Raw genomic sequence first — 24,533 nt, 5'->3', positions numbered from 1 at the left:
TCAACCAAGACACCTGAACTGCCGCTGCATGAAAAGACACCCGAAAAGTGAGGCCAAATCTCTCCATCGCCCCCTGGAGGAGTGGCTGATAGAGGGCCCGATCTGACAGAACGCGCTTTGCAGGCTGTAAAACACGAGGTGCACCTACGGTTAAAAAAAGAGCAGCTCACTGCGCCTTTTTTTTTTTCTACTGTTGTTATGGCAACCACCGAATCATAGCTGTCATTAACCTAACCATTATATTGTAAACTGACAAAAGGCCCGCCTCTCCTTTCATCCGATTGGAACATGAGAAAAAACGGCCATGACGTCGGGCGCTTTTCTGCTTTGAGTTGAAGTTTTTTTAACTCGAGGCGCTCGGAGCGTTTCTTCAAAAACGCGAGGCGCACAGAGCGGAAAAACGCGAGGCGCTCTGCAATGCAAACGCAGCGCGCAAAAAGCCTCTCATTGAAAACAATGACAAAAAAGCCGCCCCCAGCTGCTAAAACGCATCCTGTCTGATCGGGCCCAGATTAGGCAGGTTTTCTACAAGCGCTTTAAATGTCAATATCGCTGTCCATCAGTTGGGAAGTCAGAATCGTAATCAGGATTAATATTCTATTAATTGTGCAGCTCAAGCTGGTGTGACATGAAACCATATAAAATGTATAAAAACCACTTGTGTTAGCAATAAATATGATCCGTAAATAGATGACAGCCTACAAACTACAGTCCAACCATTCAGTCAGTTTGATACCTTTATTTTTGGAATGTCTTAATAACGTAAAGTAGCAGAGAATAACCCCATAAGTCCATCAATGTGACACACACATGCACGAACCTTCGTTAAAGCTACAAACAGACTGACCTCAAGGCACGTTCCTCATAAAAAATAAGATATTCTTTTAACAAAGCAAAAACAGAATGAAAATGAAGGCAGCATATATAATATAGTGCATATCATTATTAAAATGATCTAAAAGTGCAGATATTTTAAGAAACTTGAAGTTAAAAAACCCAGATGTTTGGCAGCTGTATGTATGTAAACCACTGCCGTTACAGTGAGTGGAGTCAAAGCTATAATTGCACGTGATTATAGGGCCTGATAGCCATTAGCACAAAGCAGAGGTTTTCATTTAGGCTGGAGGGTTACTGGTGACCTCATCCAGCAGTTTTTTGTAGCTCTCTGGGTCCTCAGGGCTCTGAAAGAGAAACAAACACTCCAATAAATCGCATAAAAAGGTGCAGACATACTCAGATCTTAAAGAATAGCACATTTTCACACAGTGCATACACTCATTAATTTTGCAGCTGAAGACAAATATATGTACATTTTCGTAAGCATGTTTACGTTTTGATTTTAGGCACATTCTGAATATAACAATAATAAGAAAAAAATAAATTATAACTACGCAGGAAACGGCAAAACTACATTGTGCGTTCGTGTCAATAAAAGAAAAGTATTAAAGAGTGTCTTAATAGTTTGACATTTTAAGAAATAAGATAATTCCCTTTCTTACTGAGAGTTACACATTAATTACACTTTCTATGTGTTTATGCTAAATATGAAGCTACAGCCAGCAGGTGATTAACTAGGCATAAAGCCTTGAAAACAGGTACAGGGGGGAAACAGGTAGTCTGGCTTCCTCCAGGTAGCAAACCAGCAGTTTTGCTTTTATTGTTTGAACTAACTCTTTTAATTGATATTCACTGTAAATTCAGAAACCAACAAAGATGTAAATAATGCACCGACATGGAGTTCTGAATGAACATGGAAATAAGATTTCAAATCAGCAACTCAAAAGTGGAGTCCGAAAAGTTTGCCAAAGTGAGATTATAGCTTTCTGAATTGATCTCCTTTAAAAATGTAACAAAGTCTTTATTTGCTTTAAGTCGTTCATATTGAAGTTTTAGTGCTAACCTAGAGCTAATGAGGGCCTGTGATCAGTCAGCCTTTCATACGGAAATAACAGGTTTACTCTACCTCATTTTCGCTCTTTGCACTTCTTCTCAGAGATTTGATCCCCAAAACAGCAGAGCTGATGACGATGCAGAGCTCCAGGACGGACAGGACAATCAGAACAGCATATATGCTTGTCATAAGCATCTGTTGGGACACACAGAGACACACACACAAGCACAAAAAACAGTGTTACCTTTAAAATCTTTAAGTAAAATGTGCTCTTACTTGACCCTTTAAATGCATGTATTTTTTCAATACATAATTTCACTTTATGTACAGCTGCAACTATATTATTATGGACGCACACTGAACTCACCAAAGGAAATAAAATATATATATATATTATATTATATACATTATATATTGATTAGCAAAAATCTTATTGATCAACTTATTGTCAATGTACGGTTAATTTACAGACACATTTATTTTATTATATTTATTAATTCTCAATTGAAGCCTGCTGTAAACTCATCTTCAGAGTTTCTTCATAATAAACTTCATTAGAAAAAGGATCACAGAGGGAAACTTTAACATGATGTCTGTTAATTTATTAGAGCTGCCTGTTTTTCAGACATCTGTTACACAACTTGTGTTTTAACTTTTTTACACACTTACCTGAACCAGTCCTTTGCTCTCCAAGCATTTCTCCATCATCATCTTCTCCTCGGGAGATGGAGTTTTGTCATCATGTGAGCTGTAGTCATAGTAATCGTCATCACTACACATCCACCACTGAGAAGTGGTTGCCATATTGATGCTGTAGAGCACGATGGCTGCGACGGCAAAAGCAATTCCGGTTAGATTCAAAACCACATTGAGGATGACCTGAAAAACAAGACTTGTCAGTTTGTTTACCAGAACATAAAAGCACCGCAGGCCAAAACAGCATGCATTACACACAAGGGAATTAAGCGGAACTACTCACCAGGCATGGAATGGGCCGCTTCTCAGACACGATGCACATGGCACCAAATAAAATGAACTAAAGAAAAGACAAACAAATCTTTAAGCGTAAACTTAAAACTCATATTCATGTACAGTTTCCATTAAAATGGTCAGCATCATATTTTAAAGTCATTTATTGGCCTCCAGAGCTTTGATGTTTGCATCACAAATTAAAAAATGTATGAATATTAGAATAGTCAGATATTCAGGTTGAGCCCTAATAGAGTAAAGAGCTTAATTTATCCCTTATTTCCGAAAGCAGCTGAGTTAAACCCTGTATTACTCTTTTGGACCTGCAGCAGGACCTGATAAAACAGGGACAAAGTACCAGGGCAAACTTCAGCCTGAAGGTGGATTCATCCTACTGTTGGTGTGTTTTGTTGCTGCAGGAACTTGACGGTGTGACTAGCATCATGGATTCTGCCCTGTGTATGGGACACTATGTGAAACATGTGTTAGTCTGTGTTGTTAACGTTGCTTTCAGTGCATGTGGTAACTGCATGTGTATCTTGACTGTCCCATCAGACAAAAGAACATTAAACAATACAGTACTATCTTACCATTCCTCCTAACCAGAAAGAAAACAGATAGTCATATGTATTCCACCAAGGAGCATTTCCAGTGAGGATCCCTCCAAGACCGATGTTCAGCAAACCAACCATGATTTGCAGAGCCTGTGGAGGACCAAAAACACTATGAGCAACTGTATAAACAACCAACACCTGAACAGTAAAACTGGAGTTAACAGGTGTAACTGGTCAAGTAAAAAGTAGAGCTACACAGTTGTGCAGGAAATTCTGTTATTGGACCAGTTTTTCTCAAAGTTTCATGTTTTTACCCAAATGCAGCTTAACTACATAGACAGTATATGTATAGTCTCAAAACTTAAGTCTCAATTAAGCGGAGAAATCACACATACAAACTACATTTTTTAAAAATGCATTGTAACATTAACTTAAAGGCTTAAGTAAAGGGAGAAACTTAAAGTATATATGGTCTTAACCTACCCCCAGTACTGATTGAGATGTTCCCTGGATCCTCTTCAGGTTCTGGGACATGGTGCAGCACGCGGGGCTGTAACAAAGGGCCTTGACGATTTGGCAAAGTGGTGGACAAGAACTTTTGGGGTCAGAGGTCAAAGTGAGCACAGTGGCCCCATCAACCTTGGTCTTGGTCACAGACATCCTGACTGCTCCTGTAGACTGAAAGAGACAAGAGAGTAAAGTTAAAATCGTCTGATTTATTCAATTTAAACTTAATGCTAGATGAATCTTAAAGTTAAAGTATTTCATCCTCATCATTATGATTTCCAATAAAAAACAAACTGCTGGCTCAGGCTGGCCTTGGCTCAGCCCCTAGTTATGCTGCTATAAGCGAAGACTGTCGGGGACTCGATGCACTGAGCTCATGGAGTTTTTGTGCTTTCTTGTCTCACAGGTCCCTGGGGATAGTTGTTGAGGACAACCTGCCGCCGTGGTTGACTCTACCTGCTACTATTACAACCCTCAGTTATATTTCCATTATTATTTTGGTTGCCATTGCTGTTATACGTCTTACAGTCATGTTATTGTGGTTGCTGCGCTGTGTTTGTCTGACTGCCTGTCTCTCTCTGTCTATTAAGTCTGTGACCAGTTTTGGTAACAGCGCATAAGAAGGTGTCAGAGTTAACTCAGGTAATGACAAAGCCTGCAATCATGATGTATGTCATATTTCTTTGTTTGGAGTTAAATTGTACATTAAATTTTACTTTTAGCTGCCAGCCATAGCATTTCGACCAACAAACCTAATTAGACCAAACTTTTACTCCACTTCCTCTGCCTGTCAACAAACACTGAGGTAAACTGGTTTTTAAACTGCGCTTTTTTTGCTACACGTATGAAAAAGCACAACATTACATCAGGCCTAAACACAGCTGTTCTCTGATTTCTCTGGAATCATATGATACTGATTGAAGTAACTCAAATATATATTGTAAAATGGTATCAACCTCAATTAGTAGCCTTGAACTACAGTCGTAGTTCGTTTTTACAGTCCCTAAGCTATTTGTGCTTTAGCAGAGTTGGCATATAAACATTTAAAGACATTCAGAAAGAACACATACGGAGGATTGTTGCAGGAGTTTTCCGAGACCTACCAGAAGGAATAAAAGTCGATTTGAAGCAGCAGAAGCACTGATTAGTCAGATGAGCTGTATGGGCGTTTTGAAAAAAGTACGACATGTAAATTCCAGGAAAACAACGTCGTTCTAACTCGCGGACAGGAGTGCTGCCACCTCAGCAGTATTGTGCTCGGTGCTGCCACTGGTGGTCGGAAGCTACATTGCATTCACTAAGCGTCAAAATACATTTTTGGCCTTGGAAATAGTTCAGAGACAAAATAAGGATTGCTCAGAAAAGTTACATTGCCTTGTCAAAACACAGTTGTCGCAGCGCAATTACAGCCCCCTTTGTGTATTTTTTTATGTCAAATGTGGTCTTACAATATGTTCAGTTAACCTCAGTTGCATTCTGAATGAGTGTTTTTTAACCCACTTCATAATTCTCTAAATGTACCATCCAGAATTTTGATTTATAATTGTGTTTGATTTATATTTTGTGTTTAAAGAAACATCAAACATATAGGAACTAATCTGAAAAAACTCATAGCTACATAGCTAGCATAACACAGGAAATAAATAGACGAAGTACATATGACTTGCTAATAGATGACAGATTGGAAGATAGTAGGCAGTGCCAGTGTTCATTGTGATCATGCTGCCACAGCCACCACAGTCCAATATGTTATATGTTATAATGGGTATAGCTGCAATGGCAATGCAACCCGTTTTACAAGCACACTCACAATGACCAGAAGTCGAGGGGTTTTCAGTTTATACCTATTTTAGAAAGAAAATTACATCACAGTATTCTTATATTTTTAGCCTACCTTCACCTTGAATGGGCAAAATAGAGCACAACTAGTTAATTAAGCGATTCAATTACATGCTTTAAATTGTCGTATCAAGTACACAGCAGAGATATAAACAAAAATAAGACATGCAGCAGTCATTCCTTTTAATTCCTTTATTCTTTTAAGATTACTGGATGTTGTAAAATAAAATCAGAAATGCTTTTAGTCCATTAATGTCTAACACATGCAGAAACCTCCCTTTTAGCTACACGTCATGACCATAAGGCACATAAATCAATAGAAAATCATGATAAACAAGCACATAGGAAAAAAATGGAAAGCAGAACACAATACCCAAAAATACTCTAAAATATAAGTGCAAATATGTATTGTAGGAAAAGTCGCAGAATTTTGGCAGAGATAGTACAAACTGAATTGGTGTAATTCATGACATATCAGCAAGCACAGTCAGTGGTATATATGCACAGGATTATAGTTCCTGGTAACTAATTTCCATTTAGGCTGCAGGGTTGCTGGTGACTTCCTCCAGCAGTGGTTTGTAGCATTCTGGATCAGCAGAGCCCTAAAAGAGGAGAATAATGTCAGTATAACACATGTTCACACAGTGCAGACACTCATTAACTACTTAACTGTGTTTATGTCTTTACAAGCAAATTCTTAAAGGAATAGTTCCACATTTCAGGATGGAGGTTTCTTTGCTTTTCTTTTCTTTTCAAGAGCTGAGAGTGGAGATCATTTCCACGCTATGTTTAATATGAAGTCAAAGCCTTAAATATGAAATTAAAGCCAGCAATGTATTAGCTTAGCATGAAGGCTTGAAACAGGGAGTTACTGCTAGCCTGGCTTCGTCCATGTGTAACAAAATTCAACAACCAGCAACTCTCATTTAAAATGTCCAACTATTCCTTTAAAGTTGTAATCTCGAAGATCTCAGTTTCGTTCCCTTTGGCGGCAACTATGGTGATAAACGGTAATTACGGGAGCACACTTCCCAGATATCCAGGCAGTGTTGCGTGTGTGACGTCCACGGTTGGCTCCGGTTGTTACTCTTGATTTCGTTTTTAGACTGTTTGTCTTCATCTGAGCGTCAAATTTGTTTCTTTTCTTTGGATTTTCACTTTTTTTTGAAGTTGATCTTTTCTTTGTTTGTTCAGCCATAGTAGATTACTGTTTACTCGCAACACTTGCAGAGACCGGAAAAGCAGCCGTTTAGCTCCGCCTACCCTCTCTGGCAGACCAACCACTGCTGGCTGATGGAAAACGCGTCACTGTCCATAATATGCATAAAGACAAATGCAAAGGCTTTCATCAGCGGGCCATCGGCTCAGTCACCATTGTGTTACCTCATTCGGTGATAGGTCGTGACTTAACAGACTTTTATTTAAGTGAAAATCTTCGAGATTATCACTTTTGATTAACACTGTGCAGAGGATTTCAAAGCAACAGAAGACAAGTCGTTGGAAATAAATACTTAAAGCAACATTTTTAAGTATGACTATGACAAAAAGTCATAATTTAAACCTAATTCAGTTTTTGTGTTCAGTGAGCCTTTCCTGAACGGCAGGTTAAACACTAGGATCTACCTTGTCCTCTTTCTTCACTCCTCTTCTCAGAGCCTTGATCCCTAAAACAGCAGAGCTGATGACGATGCAGAGCTCCAGGACTGACAGGACAATCAGAACAGCATTGACGCATCTCAAAAGCATCTGGTGGGACACAAAAGAAACGATGTTAGATTTAAATGATTTGGTTTAATTTTAATTTGCACTGAATATGATTTGCTCTGTCTTGAGTAATTAATTTAGTGACAAATAGTTTTATCACTGTTTTTTATGCATTAGTTGTTACTGAGTGATGCCTGTTGTAACATAATTATAAGAGGTTCTTCACAATAAAACTTTTGTTAGATAATTAAAGCCGTCTATTTTCCACTTCTCAGTTATACAACTTTTATTTTGACTGCCCAGATGACATTTTCCCCACACGTACCAGGGTCAGTTCTCGGCTCTCGAGACATTTCTGCTTAATGAACTCCTGATCAGGAGATGGACTTTGCGTAGTACTGTGTCGATAGGAATAATAATAATCCTCATTACGCTCACACGACCACCAGAAATGAATAGATCCCATGTTGATGCTGTAGAGTACGATGGCAGCGATGGCGAAAGCAACTCCTGCTATATTCAGCATCACACCGAGCATGACCTGAAAAACAAGACTTGTCAGTTTGTTTGCACATAACACAAAAACACACAAGGCAACAAACAGCATGCAGCAAAGTCATGGATTTTTGAAAAAGTCTTCTCAATGTTATTGTCTTTGAGAAACAGAAGAATAAAAGATGCCAATAGAAGAAGAGTAAGAAGAGGATGTTATAATGCTTACCAGACATGGGCTGGGGCACTTCTCAGACAGGATGCACATGACACCGAAGAAAATGAACTAGAGAAGAGACAAAAAAAACAACAACCTTAAACTTTAATTTTTGTCACACACACTGATAGCAAAATGGCTATGACTGAGTGAACAACATTTTGATCAACAAGAGGGTAACTCTCAGGCTCTCAAACTCAGGCTCCTTTTAATTTAACCTGAGAACTAAGAGATTAAAGACACTATGAGGACCCTTCATTTTGTGTCAACTTTGGCAGCCTCTATGGATAATTTGGAAGAATACACAGCAACTAAGTCCACGCCATATTGGCCCCGAGTTCAACTCTGACCCTTGGCCCTTTGGTGCGTGTCTCTTTATATTTTGTGTCTCTCTTTACTGTCATATTAAATAAAGGTAAAAAAAAAAATCTTAAGATAATAACGATAACAGAATGCATTTGGAATCATGAAAAAATAATGTACTAAAATAAAACTTTTCCACGTTATGAAGGTTGGCGACAGAGTTTATGAACTCGCAAAAGCTGGTAGAGTTTTGGAGGATTTTTTCTGTGGTGGTCGCTCAGTAACCTAGCATGCTTACAATTGTAATGCTAAGCAGGTACTGTGTTAGTTTAGCGTGTTAGCATGCTTACACTAACTGATTAGCATTGCCCACAAAGCACAGTTGAGGCTGATGGGAATGCTATTTTGTTTAAGTAGTTAGTCTTAAATTAAAGCACTGGATGTTTTAACATTTTGACCCTTTGATTGCGCTAGACGGAACATGATCACTAATTATTACAATAGATAATTTTCACACTTTGTCTCTATCTTTTATACTTTCCCTGTCGAGTCCTCTTATGAGGACCTTTCCTTAGATAAACTTTGGAGAAAAGATGTCCCAGATTTTAGTCCTGATTTTGACTGGGATTCTGTTTGGGCTAATGTTCTGCTGGCCTCTCCCTAACCCTGACCACCAGCAAATCCATCTGAACTATGCTCACAGAACCTACCTTACTCCCAGAATGGTTCTTCTGGCTGATTCCTGTCGCTCTTGGTTACATTTCTACATATGTTCTGGGAATTCCCACCTGTGGAATATGGTCTCCTCACAGTTGTCAGATATATTCTCCTTGATGATGCCCAATTCTATAACTGCTTCCCTTGTGAATATGTCTCAGGCTACCGGCTCCTGGGTACCAGAAAATACCTTTTTTTTGCTGGTCTTACTGCGGCCAAGAAACTACTATGAGGTGGAAACACGCCGACAAGCTTTCACTGAGCAACTGGACTCTCACGTTTCTAGATGTTATTTACTTGGAGCTGTCCACTGCTCGCGTGATTGGAGTTAAGGAGTCTTATTGGTATTGGTTTCGGGGGTGTTGGTAGCTGAAAAATTGAAAGAAAGAATCTAGCCATCTTATCTAGGCTCAAATTTGTTTGTCCTGGAGATCCCTGGGGTGGGAGGATTTATTTTAATCATTATTATTTTGATTTTATTTTCTTGCCCTTGGTTTTTATCCTACTGTAATTTTGCATGTATTTATTTATTTTTTGTCTGTTCATTTATGTGATTCATGTCAAATTGTATTATATGTCTGTGTTGTATTATTGTACATTCTTGTCTTTATTCAAATTTTTAAATAAAAAAAAATATTTGATCAAAAAAACAAATCATCATTTTCACAGTTTGCAAGGCATAAAAGGACGTGCACAGGTGCAGTTACTAACATTTCTGATGGCTGAATCCTGTTTAGTTTTTCCAAATGTGGGTCCTTGGTAAAATACATGGGTCGGGCTTTTCAAAACATTTGAATAAACCTGAGCGGATATTAATGTTATTAGTTCCACCTGGGCTTTACCTGCTCTCACAAGTCAATATCTCTGTTGTGAGAAATTATCTATTTGCACAGAAGGGGAATCAATGTGAAATATGTGTGTAGTACTCTGTACTGTTATGTTATACATACGTCATACATGTTATGTTTACATGTGTTATGTTCCACTTCAAGAGAAGCCGTCACCTGAATCTACTTACAACCAACTGAACAGCCCCAATAAAGGTGTTTCTGACTTTACTCTGGCTTTACGAGAGACTTGTATGCGGTTGATATTTTAAAGACAATTTCTTAAGATTTGGGTTATGACAAAAAAGCACAATAAATTAAAACAAACATCAGTTTGCTTACCAGGCCTCCCAACCAAAAAGGAAACTTGGTTTCATCCATTTGCCACCAAGAGCCAGCGCCACTAGCAATGAGGATCGCTCCAAGGCCGAGGTTCAGCAAACCAACCATGATATGCAGAGTCTGTGGAGGAGCAAACACAGTGTGAACAACCAACACTTGTACAGGACATACGGTTATTTCACCACCTTCTGTCCTAGTTTTATGGTGCTTTCTTAATGAAGCTTCCCTATCTAAACAGAACTGTACCTGAAGATCCAAGGCAGGTACAGAGCTGTGTAACAGTCAGTATAATAGGACTATGACAGTAACTCAGCTTTTGGCAGAGGGAAAATGTTTAACTGAATAACATTTTGTTTCTGTTAAATTATTCCACCATAACAAATGATTCACTCAAAGCTAAAATTGAGTGGAGTGGTGAGAAATAACAACAAACCAAGCAGGGTACGTTCAATTAACTTTAACGCTGAAGTCCACAGAGCGACTTTAAACACATAAGGTTGTAACTCACCCCCAGTACTGACTGGGAAGCTCCCTGGATCCTCTTCAGGTGCTGAGACACAGAGCAGCACACAGGGCTGTAGCAAAGGCCTTTGAAGATTTGGCATATTGGAGGTAGAGTGCTTTGGGGGTCAGAGGTCAAAGTGAGCACAGTGACTCCATCAGCCTTGGTCATGGTCACAGACATCCTGCCCGCCGCTGTAGACTGAAAGAGACAAGAGAGAAAAGTTAAAATCTGCTGAGTCAGATGTGCCGGATTCTTTAACCGTAAAAATAAGTTCATCATTCTTGTGAGAGCCCAATTTAAAGAAAATACAATACTTAATGGCTGAAGCATGTGTGTGTAGCAGACACTGGCTACTGGTGGGTTTTAGCTAAGTTTGTATGTTTCATTTTATCCATCCCAATGATATCAGTGAGGAAAGGGTAAGAGAAAAACCTGTCTGTGTAATGTCATACAGCCTGATAAGTTGATCCAGCATCTCTCCAAATGCATCCGTTAAATAGGTCACACATAGCCTAAATTTGAAATATCTTTGATTTAACTTTCCTCAAGTTAAATGTTGGTAAAAACACAATGTTACCGAATGCTGCTTCTCCTACCTGTTAAATAGCCACTTGATCTGTTTTAAATCTGTTTCATACAACTTTTGAAAAGCAAACCTTGATACAAACACTCGACATGAGTGCTCAGAGATCTTCCTTCATTTAACTTGACGCAAAACACATACATTTCTGACTGTTAAAATTAAAAAGGTGTACCTTGACCTCAATCAAACAACGAAACTGCTATGAAAAAGTGAAATACGGTCGCATCTTATTGTGCAAAGGAGAAAACAAAACTGATATAATGCGGAAGTAGTATGAGGTTGTTATCCGTGACATACCCAACACGACATACAAGGATAGCTTAAAGTCAAGCCAGGTTGGGTGTGGTCTTGCACAAACACGACTTGATCAGATGGACTGTAATACACAATTGTTTTAGTTAAGTAATCACGAAATGTTATTGTTTGTATGTCGCACTTCGTCTTCCCTTCTCACAGACTGTAGCTCTGCTCACTCACTGCGCAGCATTTCGCTCAGTGCTGCCACTAGTAGTCAGAAGCTATATTGTATTAGCTGAGCGTTAAAATTCATAATATACATTAAAGACAGAAAAAAAAGCCGATATTACTCCACAAAAAAATCTTTTTTTTTTTCTTTTTTGTCATATATTAAAACATTTTGATAAGATTTTCAGTGAGTTTTGTAGTAATACAACTTCCAACCACTAGTGGCAGCACGGGGCGCATTGCCTTTGAGCAGTTTTTAGGCAGCAGCTAAGAAGAAGTGACGCACAAATAATCTTTTGCTTCTCGTCCGTATTCAATCCGATTAAAAAGTGTTTTTTTTTAATTATTGTTTTAACCCCCATACATACCTGTTCTCCTGATAAATGACCCATAGTTTAAACAATCCTTTCTTGGACTCAAACTTGAAATACATTTCCATAAACAAACTTTATAAGCTCCGATTTATTTAACATAATGGGTTCGATTCGTTAGCAGTATAGGTTCATATAGATACTGATTGGCTACATTTTCAAACGGAATCAATCTTAGAATAAAGACTTACCTGTAGTAGCGAAATCTAAACGATTGAATACCAATTCGACGAAATATGGCTGAGTCTGAGTATTGCGCAGTTAATGTTTGGAAAAGGGGAGGGATAGGAACCAATCTGTTCCCAGAAGTACTTCCTCCTATCTAGAACTATAAAGAACTTAACTCTTTCCTTTGTTCTCAGCTGAAATTCATGGCAAATGTCGGACTCTCTGAATCACACATAATAATCTGAATGGCTAAGGCTCTTGTAATCTTACATGAAACCTTATGAAGTACAGGTGTTATGCTGGCTTGAATTTATTGATTTAAAATCACAGAAGAAAATAAATATGTTAATATGACCTTTTTATGGACGACAACAGAAGCCCATGTTGATATTGACAACTGAAAATAACAAAAATCTAGCATTTGATCGAACCCATTACATTTGTTTTTTGTCTTTGTAAGAGCTTTGATCATGACTGGTACTTATTTTGCAGTTGAACATTAAAATTTAAAAAAACACTTCCATCTAGTGGACAAACTTTGCAACAGCAACACTGATATATAATATATTTTTGCATTTCTTTAGTGGAAGTATCGTGTATCTTATCAGCCAATGTAAATACCCGTATGATATATCAATGAAAAAAAACAGCTGAGCATGGCACATATATGTATGAGTCAAGAACCTGATTTTCTCCATGAATACTGAATACTGCGAATGAATACTATGCAAAACCAACATCCACATTGTTTAGTGTAGGCTTGTAGTTTTTAGTTTAATATTTAATGTTTAATGCTATGGTACATACCTGGCCAATAAAGCTGACTCTGATTCTGAATCCGGAAGTTATTCTAAAAGCTGTTGTGTAAATAATGAACGATAGGTGGCAGCAACACGTTATTTCTCCCGGAAGTACCGAAGAAGAAGAGCAAGTTGCAACTATGGCGGATAACAGCAGCACAGATCACACCGGGGATACCCAAAAAGATGAAAATGTAGCCCCTGAAGGATCAATGATTGTGGTAACCGTTAAAACCCCCAACGGAAACAAGAAAATAACAATTTTGGAGGATTCTTCTGTCGCCCAGGTGCGTTACCTGACATTTTATCCATATCTGGCAACTGACAAGATGCTAGGATGACAAAGCGACAACTCGCAAATCTGTGAAAGTGAAAGGGCAAAATGTGAATTATTTACCTGTTGTTCAGCATCAGTTTGTAACATCACGGTTATTTTCGTTTTGGCACACGTGTCTCCTGTCTGCCAATTTAAATTAAATTTGTTTCTGGGTCAAAATCGATGTTTAGACTGAAGCTAACCAAAGACAGAAGACATCTGTGTGATTACGGAAATGACAGCAAAGTTAGCATATCAGAGCTAACGTTAGCGTTGCTATCTTGGATCCTTTAAACGTGACTCTAACGTTAACAAACAGAGTTTATAACGACTGATCGCTATCTTTCAGTAACCCCCACACCGGTTTGACAAGTGACCCTTTTAACTGTCGACTTTTAGACCATTGTTGATGTCGTTGTTAGAGCCGCTGTTGAAAGCGGGTAGAGAATACGTAGCCGTCTACGTCAATGCCTTTTAATTTAATTTAAGAAAAAAAAATTGTGTCATAACACACCTATCTTCTTCGTCTTTGGTGTTTTATTTGTGACATATGTCATGTTCCTAGTTTTCAGTTGCTGTTGAAACTACTTAAATCTCCCGTGAGGAGTTTTGTTGCTGGTTATGAAATGAAAACTGACTGAAATTAATTCTGATCACTCTATATGACAAGTGACAAGATTGATTATTTCTATATAGTTATTTTTAATGCCTGAAACTGCTGGTGGGGGGTAGGTGTCAGACGAAGTGATCAACTGCATGTTGCCTTTGTTTCCATTTTTCAGGGCAGTGTGAGTGATACATGTAACTGTTATAGACAGCTATCCTTTTAAAGTCACCAGTTGACAGGGTCACTTGGTAAACCATAATACCGGTTGCAGTTATCTGAACACATTCACCAAGTGACAGTATGGCAAAGTGTTGGCCCACTTGACTAAGTAAATCTAATTGCTAATCCTGATCTGTGGAATTCTTTGCTGACACTGTGCACTAGGGGTGGGGATCACAGGGTAAGTCACGTAAGTTGCCCATGATAATGATCATATCACAATACAGTGATTCTGCGATAAATGATATATTGCAAGACAATCATATCAATATTTGACGCAAGCGATGCGATAATTGTATCACACCAGTCGGAACGACGATATATATTGCGATATCGATATATTTTGTCCCACCCCTACTGTGCAAAGTTAACAAATAAAACCAGTTTGCTTTGAGCATTAACCCGTATAACCTGTTTGAGGGCCTCGATGGAAAAATTGACATGTTGGCCATAATTATTTGCCCCTTCAGTAAACTCTATAGATGGCAGTTTCATTGTATTTGCACAGACACAAAGAAACCACAGTCTCCTACTTCTATGGTGGGATAACTACTGGATTTATTTAAGTGTTCTGCATGTTGGAAAAAAGTATTGTGACACTGCAACCTGCTTCAAAACAGGACCATGTGATTAAATCATAATGCAGTTGATAGTGTACTTCTGTTAAATTTCACATTCATAATATTTCACATGACCAAACCTCTGAAGAAGCTTCATCTTTTGGGGACCTCCAGGCTTTTCCTGGTTCATAATTTTTCGCTTGCTCTTGTTTCTTTCGTCCAGTTCAGACAGGAGGTATCCAACCAGTTCCAGGCCAACCTGGACCAGCTGGTGTTGATTTTTGCTGGAAAGATTCTGAAGGATGGTGATTCTTTAAACCAGCATGGTATCAAAGATGGATTGACTGTTCATCTTGTAATAAAGACCACCCCAAAGTGAGTACAATTCATTTGAAGTGTTTAGGGTTAGAGGCAAAGCTCAAGCCTATTAAGATTTTTTTTTTCCTGGTTGCTTTCTCTCTTAAGATCAACAGCTGGAAGTACATCTCAGGCAAGTTCCAGTGCTGCAGCCCCTCCAAATACCAGCAGCAGCACTACTGCCACTGTAGCAGACAGTACAGGAGGTGGCACGAGTCAGAGACCAACACAACCTGCTAATGCAATGAGTAAGAGTGTATTCCTTATTTGGAATATTATGAAGATATTATTAAAAAGCCACATTCCACCCATGTGAGTCAACACAGACCTTCAAGTAATTTGCCACTCCTTCTCCTTAGGTGGTCTTGGTGATCTGACTAGCCTGTTAGGTCTGGGCTCTCATTCATCCAGCTTGATGGAGATGCAGCAGCAGGTGCAGAGCCAGCTGATGGGCAACCCACAGATGCTGTCGCAGATCATGGGGAACCCGATGGTGCAGAACATGATGTCCAACCCAGACCTGATGAGACAGATGTTTGCAGGCAACCCTCAGATGCAGCAGCTCATGGACCAGAACCCAGACGTCTCTCGCATGATCGGCAACCCGGACCTCATGAGACAGGTCAGTGCCGACACAACTGTCATGTTAGGGCCCTGAAACGTCACACCAGCCTCAATGAGATGCTGTAGCTCCTGGGAGATTCATGCTTGATCAAATTTGTATGCTGCAAACTTTTCTTGTTGCAGTTGCAAAATATATGTTCAAATTGAAAACTTTAGTTTTGTTTACCACATCAACATCGATGAACAGTTTAAAAGCGGTGCACAGTGAATGTAGTCTGAATCGTGTTCTCTCTCTGGGACTTGAGGCTTGATACGGATGGCCATTATTCGATTAACAAGCCTTTTTCTGTTATTTAAATCATCCTTATTTCCCTTGACAGACCAAAGAGCTGACAACAAACAATTCTGCAGTAGTGCAATAAAGGATGTATACACAGAAGTGGGTGCTTAGTAACCCTGCGAGCATCCTCTGGGTTTAAAATCCTCTATGGAGAATTTATGCAGACATGCAAATTGTTTTCTTGTGTGCACCTTTTTGAAAAGTGTGTCATTTATTAGGATTATGGGTCCTTTACTGGGTTAATCGTTTATGTGTCATGTTTGTCATTGAGCAGTTACAGAATCCAGCAACTATGTCCATGCTGACCAACCCAAGAGCCATGCAGGCCCTCATCCAGATCCAACAGGGCCTGCAGACCCTACAGACAGAAGCCCCAGGATTCATGTCCAGGTATCAGCAGCTTAAATATCCAAATCCTTTAACTTTGTATATTTGTCTTAATCTGGCAGTCCACTTCTGAATTAATCCTTTCAATCATTTATATCTTGAAAAAAGAAAACCAACATTTTGAATAACTTGTTGAAATTTTCTTCAAACCAATACAGTGTTTAAAGGAGCAGTTAAATAGTATTTAATAGTTAAGTGTTGTTAGTGGCCATTCAAAGTCATAGTACTGTATATTAAGCTGAGATTAGCATTTACACTTTTCCTTTCTCTCTCCAGATTGTCTCCTGGAGGTCTCTCAGTTCCTCCATCCACAGGGGGCAGCATCCCTCCAGTGAGCCCGCAACCTCCTTCTGTGGCACCAGCAGCCAACCCCCTCTCAGCCACCAGCCCCTCTCAGCAACAGCTCATGCAGCAGATGTTACAGATGTTTGCAGGCGGAGGGCCTTCAGTATGTATCATCTAATTGCAATTTCAACAAGAGTACCTCATAGTTGTCTAGACATACAGTATATTGCAGCTCCATCAGTTTAGATTCAACTTTTCACATGCGTCATTTGTGTGCTCACTGCTGAAAAACTGCCCTGAAAATTGACACTTAATTCAGCACAGAAACCTTTAAATTTTAATTGGTTATACAACTTATTTGAGTTAATACACAAATAAAAACAAGTTAAGGTGGGAAAAGTGTTAAAAGGCCATGACTTCACAGACATTTATTCAAATGAAAATCTTCGAAATTATACCTTTAAAACCTGTGGCGTCTCTTCCCTCACAGCTTCAGACTCCGGAGATTCGTTTCCAGCAGCAGCTCGAGCAGCTCAGCGCCATGGGCTTCATCAACCGCGAAGCTAACCTGCAGGCACTCATCGCTACCGGAGGGGACGTCAACGCCGCCATCGAGAGACTGCTGGCCTAACTCATTCAGTTCATTCTGGGGTTTTGGGTAGAAGACTGGTAGAGATGGGGACTGTCATGGGAGATTTTAAAGTTCTTTCTATCAGAATTTGTCCTTTGCTAAATGCTGTGAATGGCTACTGCGAAATGATGCCTAATGCGCTGGGACCAATAAGTTACTCCTGCAAGTGCATCTGGAGAGGATTTCTGTAAAAACAAGTGCTCTTTGACAAATTTCTACATTATTTAATTTTAACAGATTGTATTTGGGTGGAAAGGAAGAGTTTTGAATCAAGGTTCTGTTGCAGTAGGTTGGATGATGGTCTTATTAGTTTGTACCTGTTTTGGTTTCCCTCTTGACCGGTTTACTGGTATTTATTGACATAATACAAACATTTCTCATTCCTGAATCTAGTTGTTGCACTGCTGCCTAAACATTTGAGGTGGAGAAAGTGAAAGCTTTCAGGTTGTAGGACCAAGGATATAATGTTTGTGGATAAGGGTTGGATGATGTGATGCTATGTACAGTTGGAGGGAAGAGACTTTTCCACTGATTGAGTTGTTTTGCCAGACTGATTGTGGATTTGCAGGATTTTCCCAGTGACTGTGTGTATATATAGATGGACGACACGTCTCCATCCGCTCTCATTGTACTAAATTGAAGCCAAAGCAACCCCAGTGATAGCTGCTGCCATCTTGTGCTGGTGATGTCATTTGGAGCCAGAGCTGTGCAGTAGAGATCGACAGGTGGAGCTGCCGTAGCCACTTCCACCAACCAAAACACACACTTAATTTACACGGAAAAAAATTACAAAGTTCCCACATGCCGGTGTATTTAACAGCAGAACAGCTTCTTGTGTTGGTCTGAGGTTAACGTTCACATATATGGAAACTTCAATGACTGTTGACTGTTACGTTTCCTCTCGCCGTTCCTCCTCCATTCTGCTAATCCGGAACTGATTGGCTGCAGGAGCCAGATTTGTCAACAGAGCTGTCAATCATTCTTTTTATAGCATCAAATAACTAATTAAAAATAAACTTGTCAGAAAAATGAACACTTTGATGTAAATCAGCATGATAAGAACTAACTATAATGACAGAAACCATGTTTGAGAAAAATGTATTTGACGTGTATTTTGATTTTATAGTTTGACTCATGTCCCATCTGTTAACATGGAGGAGGCGGGCTTTATGACCTATACTGCAGCCAGTCAGCAGGGGGCACTCAAAATGTTTTGGCTTCACTTTTAGGGAGCTGTAATGTCGTCCATCTTTTTATACAGTCTATGGATTTTCCCTATTCGTCATTTTTTCATTCTAAGAATTTGCCAAATTAAAAAAAAACCTACATCCTACCAAAACTCGAAAAAGCAAATTTGTATGCAACCTCTACGTTTATTTTTGATTTCCAATGGCTGTTTTCAAAGGGCGCAGACCAAAATGCATCTGGACACTACAACCAAATCTGAGCAGCATTTTGTGTAACATAGCGTGAACCTGCTAGGCTAGGTAGAACGTGCCAATATTCAATATATTATATGGCTTCTATTTCAACATAAAACACGGATGTGTGGCAATACATGATTTAGAAGCCAACACTTAATATCTGTACAGAATGCCAACTAAGGTCCAGTGTTTGTATATACCAATGAGACGGCAGATTCAGAACTTCAGTGGCAGCCATCTTGGTTATTTTCAGCAATAATTTGGCCCCATGTTAGATAAACATTTCTGATTGGCTCGACCGGAAACAGACCGGATGGAAATCTGTCTGAACAGGAGGAGGAACTATGAATCCTTCCATGGTGAAGGTAAAACCCGTCCTACTCTACCTCTTATTGGCTAGTTGTGGCCTGTGGTTCAACTTGGTGTCTTTACAACAATGCAAAAGTAAATAAATTAAGACTTGTTTTAAATTATAAAATGTTGAAAAAAGTCCCTGATTAATTGTGTTTATAAATTACTTAATATAAATTGTAGAAATGCGTTTATTTAGTTGTTGATCACTGTCAAACTAAAGCTGTTACAATTACATTTTTTAAATAAGCAGTTTAGTGCCTAAATAAAATGTTGAGTTCTGCAGTACATTGTATAATGATCTGTGAAATCTGTTGTTGTATATCTACCTATGTACACAGAAATAGACCTTTTTTGTATTCAATAAACTACTTGCAATGTGTCTATCTGTTGCTGTATTACGTTGAGTTCAATTCTGGTTGTAATTTCCATTTGTCTTTACACATTTTTCTGAAAAGTCATATGTAACATCAGTGCAATTGTCTTTATTAGTTAATTAAAGCAATAACAAAATCATTATTCCAGGAACTTTAAGTCTATACTTTGTCTTTATTAAATGTACACAATTCTATTCAAAGTAAAATGAACTAATGAATATTCGTTGTTTTTGTGCCCTAGTCTTTTCTTTTATTCTGGATTTCTTACATTTATATTATTAAATATTAATAAAATAAGAAAAACCAAACACTAAATATACAATAACATAAGAAATGCACAAATGGGAGGTCGGCTTTATTTGCTTGCTTCAAAATTACAAATAGTCAGAAGTCTTTGTCTTTAATGTATTCCAAGAGGCTGAATAGTAAATGGTACAAAAATTTAAATAAAACTTTGAAATATCTTAATAATAGCTATATACATCATATAAATGAAGAAGAGTTCTATGAGTTATGTTCTTTAAGTAAATATAATTTGCAAATGTAGCTTAACATTGTAAATATGGAAGGATTTCGGAAAAACGTCATATAAATTATTATTATGTTCAGTATAATTAGTGTGCATACAATTCCCACAATGCATTGAGAAGGAACCCGGAAAGGGAAGAAAACATAGTCACCTGACTTGACTTTGTGTTGATGAGTAGTTTTTGACAGTTTAAACGCAGTTTCTTGGTAGTAAAAAAAACTGTTTGTTTTTTTAAATAAAGGGTGAGTGCGTAAGTAGTTATGTTACGACCGAAGGCGTTGACGCAGGTTCTCAGCCAAGCGAACACAAACGGAGTCCAAAGCACACTGTGAGTACTGTTAGCTAACTAGCAGCATGCTAGCGAGATGCTACTTGGCACCTGTGTTTATACAGTATTTGACCAATATATAATTTGATGATTAACGGTTATATAGCTGGGATTTTAACATAGACGAAACTATAAAGAGTCTTCTCAATAACACTGTGACCCTTTTCCTCAATGCTGCGGTACAAGAATGCTTATAGGACTCCTATAGGCTTATAGGAGTGTATAATATTACAGGAGAGCCAGCTCCTCAGGTAAGGACTCAGTTGTCCACCGACATGTAAAGGACAAAGGACACTGCTTTGAAGACAGCAAGGTTCACATGCTTGCCAGAGAAGACCGCTCGTTCGAAAGAGGTGTCAAGGAAGCAATGTATGTTAAGCTGGATAAACCATCCCTTAACAGAGGTGGTAGCCTAAGACAAACAGCTGAGATCACACTCACACTTAGGATCATGTGAGCCCAACGACCCATCAAGTGCTCTTAGGTCAACAGCTCAGGTTAACGACTCACCCTTGGTTACACAGCCATTAGCATACTAATGACCTACAGAGGCTTATATTTCTAGTTCCGTCCAGCGTCAGTTTTGAAGAAGCCTTTCGGATGAGAGGTGAAATGTCTTCAAGAACTTAGAATCACTATGAGCTGAATGACTGAGAACCTTTACAGACAAAATATTATAATGTTTTAGTTACAAAGCGTGTAAACCTCAAGTTTTGTTTGCAACTAATAAATTATATTTCACATTGTCACCAGCCTACTGAATAATGAAGGTTCACTTCTGGCTTACTCTGGGTATGGAGACACTGACGCACGAGTGACGGCGGCCATCGCCAGCAACATCTGGGCGGCCTACGACAAGAACGGCCACCAAGCCTTTAACGAAGACAAACTCAAGTTCATACTCATGGATTGTATGGTAAGAGAAGTGCAGTTCACCAAAAAACAATGCAGTTGTTATCAGGTATATGTTAATTGATTCTGATACAGACAGTTTGAACTATTAATAACTCAGCTTTGGAAAAATGAAATCAGTGAATTAAGACATCTGACTCTGTGTCTTTCATGTACTCTCTCAGGAAGGAAGAGTGGCCATTACTCGTGTAGCAAACCTCCTCCTGTGTATGTACGCCAAAGAGACGGTGGGCTTTGGAATGCTTAAAGCCAAGGTGAGACTTTTTACACTTTTGCGATCATTGCCTTGGAAGTCATTTGCTCCCAAAATAACCAGTGTCTTACTTTCAGTGGAGTACTGATTTATGAATTCTCCATGGTTCGCTGCCTGGCTTCACCACTTACATGTGATGGGACCTTTAACAGCTTTGGTGAAAGGCCTCTGACCTCCAGCATGTCATAGCCAACAAGAAATTAATTTCTCTAAAATGTATTTGGGTTAAAAAGTGTTTTTAATGTACCATTTATCAGTCAGCAAGGTTTGAGACGCACATCAATGCTGATCAGTTTTAAAATGTATATGAAAGGAATGGTAAATAATTAGATGCAGCCCCAAGTGAACGGGTTAGACAAAGAAATATGAGACAGTTGCACATTACGTGTTGTAAGTCTGAATTAATTTACCAACATGGACTAACTAACTAACAAAAGATAGGTTAACACTGAAGTTATCTTCTTTCATCTTTCAGGGCTCTACGCTAACTTTTAACCCAAAGGAGTACATCTGCTCCTAGATGAAAAAATGTATGACCACACAAAGAAATTTAGGAGCACAGTGAAAAATGTTCAAGAAACAGCGAGTTTATTTACAATTTACTATATACATTTGTAAGGTGCATGTGTCTGTGCGTGGATATTGCAACATTGAATTATTACAGTTGTGCTGCTTGTTAAATCTGCTCAGAGAAACATTAAGAAATGGCAAAAAAGTCAACTCAAAGCAATTTGTGTAATTATGATGGTGTGCACATGCACGGGTAAATGAGATACGACACTATCCACAAAATAACGTCAACTTATCGTACTATCACACTCCTTCTTCTTCCCTGACCGGAATGTAACATCAGGGCTTTACATACTTCAGGTTAAAGAAACAAACAAAACAGAATAAAATAAACAATGTATCTCACAATTAAAGAAGAATAAATAGAGACTTGCAGCATTCCTTCATTACCGTACCGATCCAGCGTTCATCTTCAATCTCTCAATTGACACGGCTGCATCATCACAGAAAACGCTCCTGTGATTGGCGCATTGTGGCTTTTGGAATGTGGGAGTTGTAGTTTTTGAACAATTAGCAGGAGGGCGGGGGATTACGGTTGGTGGTAATCTTTACTCGCATACTGTGCTCGTAAATTATCTGTCCAGTTTGCACACACCTATTTTAGGGGGAAAAATGCGAGTGAAATACTTGCTCTGTAGAGCCCTGTCTTTTGTAGTGTTAACCCTAATGCATCCCTGACAAGCAGGTTACAGGAGAATGTGCCATTAATGCAGGACGTGGTGGTTGTTTTGGTGACATAATGGAAGAAGGGAATGATGTGTAATGTAGAGTGTGATTAAAGCCAGATGCCAGTTGGAATAACCTGTATATTTGCCTGCTTGTATGTTAACGGCAATGTGTCTCAGTTTCCACCCGTGTTTGACTCACTGAAACACATTTTCTAACCAAGTGTAAACAGGCTCCTTGTTAACACTGATCTGTGTTGGTTGTGTTAACAGGCAGAAGCCCTGGTGCAGTATCTGGAGGAACCATTAACCCAGGTGGCAGCGTCATAGTGGAGACGTGCCTGTTGCTTCTGTCTGCCTGGAGGAAAAACATCATGTGATCCAGGTTTTTCATGGACTACTGTAACATTCTTTATATATGCGTACATCTATGAGAGTGTGAGTGAACTTGTGTGTGAGGGGAGGGGGGCCAGGGTTGAACAGTGTATTTATAACAATGGTATTGAAACTAAAAACGTGTATTGGTTTTTAACTGTTTGCCCTCCCGTTCTGACTCGTCATCTGATGGCCTGTTCTGAAAGTCCACATAGTTTTATGGAAGAGGAAGTGTGAGCGTACAAATGCTGAAATGACTCCATTATCAGCGTACTTTCAGCACAGCCGTGTCGGTTACAGTTAAGCAGAAAATTCATGATCATTTGAGACCCATCAGAAGACTTAAATGAACTTAATACAAAAGTTTGTGAAAATCTTCATAAGGATTTCTGTCTGATTAAATGCAGTGCAGTTTATTTGCTACGTGTTGTTTCAAAGCTGTCAAATAAACAACTTTTGGATGAATATTCACACAATCTTATTTTGTGTTTATGCTCTGGACTGAGTGTTTGGTGTGACATGAATGGGCCCAAAGATGGACATGACACAATGTAGTTCAGAGATTACATATCGGGGTTAGCAGCATTCTCGCCAGGATGGGGCCTAAAATTATCCTTAATGCTCTATAAAAGATATTCGCTTGCATCAGTGTTTTTAATGTCAAATTAGAAAGTCTTCAATCAATGTGGAGCAGCTTAGATGTAATATGTATTAGCTAAATTATACGCCTTTAACAAAGCTTAGCATTGTTGTTCATTGATTCTTCAGGGACGGAGCCAGGCAATCCTCATTATTTTGCAATTATTGAAAACATTTAAAAGGATCACAGTCACATTTCCATGATGCTGTCGAAATTGATTTTTTCAACAGCAAGTAGTCAAGTCTCGATTTTATTCCAGCTTCCCCTTGAATATGTGACAACACTACAGTTTGTCAAATAATCACAGGATGTACTTTTTAATCATCAGATTTTGACTCATTTGCATTAAAACCTGATTATTAATTTCGATAAGAATCATTTGAGTGAAGTAATTTTATGTAAAACTGAAAACCTTCATTATAAGCTCAGTTTAATGACTGCCCAAGGCTTGCAAAATGTTTCTTTTAACTTTATTTATCCCTCTAGCGTCTGTGTCTGTGTTCAAAAACAAGCATGGAGAGTAAACGTTCTGATTTAACATGGTAACAGTCTGAGGAACAGAGCAGAGTTAACCATGACAGTGCTTAAT

The 24,533-nt window shown here is 38.8% G+C and overlaps 4 protein-coding genes across 6 annotated transcripts; 2 read left to right on the top strand and 2 right to left on the bottom strand.

Annotated features, from left to right (window-relative positions):
* Positions 1-739: 739 nt before the first annotated feature.
* Positions 740-5,114, bottom strand: LOC138584600 (transmembrane protein 176A-like). Of its 2 annotated transcripts, none has more exons than XM_069656869.1 (7): positions 4,992-5,114; positions 3,898-4,092; positions 3,451-3,564; positions 2,871-2,927; positions 2,561-2,770; positions 1,964-2,086; positions 740-1,181 (listed from the first exon to the last, which is right to left on the bottom strand). In XM_069656869.1, the coding sequence occupies exons 2-7, from the start codon at positions 4,072-4,074 to the stop codon at positions 1,116-1,118; spliced, it is 747 nt and encodes a 248-aa protein (XP_069512970.1). In that variant the 5' UTR covers positions 4,075-4,092; positions 4,992-5,114; the 3' UTR covers positions 740-1,115. The 2 variants fall into 2 exon arrangements, with proteins under 2 accessions (XP_069512970.1, XP_069512971.1); XM_069656870.1 differs by having other exon boundaries at positions 5,025-5,114.
* Positions 5,115-5,937: 823 nt separating this feature from the next.
* LOC138584785 (membrane-spanning 4-domains subfamily A member 6C-like) lies at positions 5,938-12,563 on the bottom strand. Of its 2 annotated transcripts, none has more exons than XM_069657098.1 (7): positions 12,478-12,563; positions 10,871-11,065; positions 10,363-10,482; positions 8,186-8,242; positions 7,790-8,005; positions 7,384-7,506; positions 5,938-6,362 (listed from the first exon to the last, which is right to left on the bottom strand). In XM_069657098.1, the coding sequence occupies exons 2-7, from the start codon at positions 11,045-11,047 to the stop codon at positions 6,297-6,299; spliced, it is 759 nt and encodes a 252-aa protein (XP_069513199.1). In that variant the 5' UTR covers positions 11,048-11,065; positions 12,478-12,563; the 3' UTR covers positions 5,938-6,296. The 2 variants fall into 2 exon arrangements, with proteins under 2 accessions (XP_069513199.1, XP_069513200.1); XM_069657099.1 differs by lacking the exon at positions 12,478-12,563 and adding an exon at positions 11,623-11,668.
* Positions 12,564-13,376: 813 nt separating this feature from the next.
* Positions 13,377-19,852, top strand: ubqln4 (ubiquilin 4). The gene is made up of 7 exons (XM_069656815.1): positions 13,377-13,541; positions 15,180-15,331; positions 15,422-15,561; positions 15,673-15,935; positions 16,492-16,607; positions 16,881-17,052; positions 17,380-19,852. The coding sequence occupies exons 1-7, from the start codon at positions 13,395-13,397 to the stop codon at positions 17,518-17,520; spliced, it is 1,131 nt and encodes a 376-aa protein (XP_069512916.1). The 5' UTR covers positions 13,377-13,394; the 3' UTR covers positions 17,521-19,852.
* A 481-nt stretch (positions 19,853-20,333) lies between these two features.
* On the top strand, positions 20,334-23,791 carry lamtor2 (late endosomal/lysosomal adaptor, MAPK and MTOR activator 2). Its single transcript, XM_069656816.1, has 4 exons — positions 20,334-20,529; positions 21,283-21,445; positions 21,606-21,695; positions 23,203-23,791. Exons 1-4 carry the CDS (start codon positions 20,462-20,464, stop codon positions 23,257-23,259), a joined length of 378 nt encoding a protein of 125 aa, XP_069512917.1. The 5' UTR covers positions 20,334-20,461; the 3' UTR covers positions 23,260-23,791.
* Positions 23,792-24,533: the final 742 nt, after the last annotated feature.

Source organism: Semicossyphus pulcher, unplaced genomic scaffold, assembly GCF_022749685.1.
Source record: "Semicossyphus pulcher isolate SPU_LCO1_2020_fin unplaced genomic scaffold, fSemPul1.0.p SCAF_9, whole genome shotgun sequence".
In the NCBI taxonomy this organism is placed as follows: domain Eukaryota; kingdom Metazoa; phylum Chordata; class Actinopteri; order Labriformes; family Labridae; genus Semicossyphus; species Semicossyphus pulcher.
This window is presented reverse-complemented; position numbering and strand designations above follow the sequence as displayed.